The sequence below is a fragment of the Drosophila tropicalis genome, unplaced genomic scaffold (assembly GCF_018151085.1).
Source record: "Drosophila tropicalis isolate 14030-0801.00 unplaced genomic scaffold, ASM1815108v1 contig_845, whole genome shotgun sequence".
NCBI classification, from domain to species: domain Eukaryota; kingdom Metazoa; phylum Arthropoda; class Insecta; order Diptera; family Drosophilidae; genus Drosophila; species Drosophila tropicalis.
Genome location: NW_027173338.1, coordinates 369,161 through 371,253, shown reverse-complemented (window position 1 = coordinate 371,253; position 2,093 = coordinate 369,161). Strand labels below are relative to the sequence as shown.

At 35.1% G+C, this 2,093-nt stretch overlaps 1 protein-coding gene across 1 annotated transcript; it reads right to left on the bottom strand.

Annotated features, from left to right (window-relative positions):
- Positions 1 to 1,351, bottom strand: Cks30A (Cyclin-dependent kinase subunit 30A). Its single transcript, XM_068294599.1, has 2 exons — positions 1,013 to 1,351; positions 1 to 893 (listed from the first exon to the last, which is right to left on the bottom strand). Exons 1-2 carry the CDS (start codon positions 1,066 to 1,068, stop codon positions 722 to 724), a joined length of 228 nt encoding a protein of 75 aa, XP_068150700.1. The 5' UTR covers positions 1,069 to 1,351; the 3' UTR covers positions 1 to 721.
- Positions 1,352 to 2,093: the final 742 nt, after the last annotated feature.

Sequence of the window (2,093 nt, the reverse complement as noted above, 5' to 3'; positions counted from 1 at the left end):
TTTTCTTTGTTTAAAATATAAAAAACTTAAAGCAATCAACGCCTCAAGTTTTTACATTATTAATATTTATTATTATTATGTGTTAACATAGGTAATATATTGATTAAAATTTTCAAAGATCACAAATCAGATTTCGTTTAACATTATTTTGAGAATTCAAATGAACGAGAGAATATGCAAAAAGTTCACGATTTTTCATATACATATCTTTTTTCTCATAGATTTTCTCATAAAATATATAATATTATGGCAAAAAGTAGAAAATATGGCATAAAATACTTGAATCTTCCAAATTCTTTTTGTGTTTTTGTATGTATCAAAATGAAAGGCAAACTAAAGGAATTCTTCAAATGTATGTTATAGGGGAGGATCAAGAAGGAGAGAGGAAAGGATAAAGAGAGAGAGAGAAAACAGATCAAATGTTGTTTGGTGATGATGACGGGGGTTGGGGTAGGCATGCAACAGTTGGTTTTTCATTGACTGCCTCAGCTACCACCGTTTTAGCAGCAGCAGAATCAGCAGCTGCCGGACGTGAATCGGTAAATGTAAGAGTGTGTTGTTGTGTGCATCAGTTGTTCTTATATATGTATGTGTGTGTGTGTGCGTGTGTGTATGTGTGTGCGTATGTTTATGCAAAGACGACCCCTTTTCTTCTTGCCCTTGACAAACGAGGACTTCATCTTTTGGTGCTTAGGTTTATCTCCTGGGCTCGGCTTCTGTTCTACTCCTCCGTCTTCGGTCGCCGAAATAGTAGAATATGCGGCTCTGGTTTATGTATCATATAATGGATCCACCCACGCGATTGCTGTACACCAATCGATCTCCATTCCGTTTCGGTCATTAGATGTGTTTTCGGTACGAGTTTCACGAGTTCCTTTGGCAAGACCACATGTCTGCAACATAGAGAAAACGACAAGGTTTAAGGAAAATGTCTCAAGCCAACTAACACTTACACACACACACACCCACACAGCCAGATGCACTTTACAGTTAATTCATCACTTTCACTTACCTATACTCAAATTTCTCATCGAAATATTTGTCCGAATAATATATATCTTTGCTCATTTTTTTTGATTTACTTTTATCTGCCTCTCCGCTTGCTCTTGAAATTCGCGGTCGTTGGAATATGGGTTAGTTTGGCGTCCTCTGCTTCTTCTTCGATGGCGGTTCTTCTTTTCGTTTCCTTCTATCGCATTAACTTTCGCGCCTTTAGCAACTTTATGGCACAGGAATTCACTTGTTAAATAAATGAATTGTTGTTTTTATTTTAACCGTTGAAATTAAAATCAAAGAAAATGTGTCGCAATTTTTAATTTTTGCCAGACGGCCGCGGCACACAATAAGGGGCAATTTTTTTTCATCAGTTTTGTTTCTCCGAAATAGGGGCAAAAATCTAACAAAAAATTGGTCACACTTTTTAATTTTCTCCGCCAGAGGGCTGGGTACAGAGATGCCACATTGTTGACTTTTCTGTTGTTAGGTGGCGCCACCTAGGTAATATGTTGGCGCGCTCTTTTCTATATTTGAATTATTCTCATGACTTAACTAGTAATTAAACTTTATTATTTTTTTTATTAATTATATTAAACACAGTGTAAATAAATAATTTATATTCTTTTTGGTTCGGTGAGTTTAATACATTGATCGAGTACCATTTTTGTAAAAGCTTTAAAACTCGTTTTATTTACAGTTTTAATTTTTATAATTTACATAATTTAATCTAAGATGAAGAACTTTCATTGCTGGTTGCCAACTCACTAGCTTCTGTGGTGGTTGTCACATTATTCAGGGGGTATTGATGAATTTACTTTATTTGGTGGTAAATTCCAAGGCTGATTTTGTCCGAAAATGACTCCCAAGTGATGGTCATTGCCATTACTCTCAGTTTGATTTGAACAATTTGTTACATTTTGAGCAGCCATCAAGGAAATCATCACAAAAAGTATTATCAAATGAAAGCAACGCATTTTCTTCACGACTTTAAGTTCACTTGAAGCGAGGTGTAAAATTTTCTCTAAAACAAGTCTTTATATGGGTGAAGCCAACTTGATTTTTTTAAAGAAAAGTTCCCCATCGATAACAACTAAACT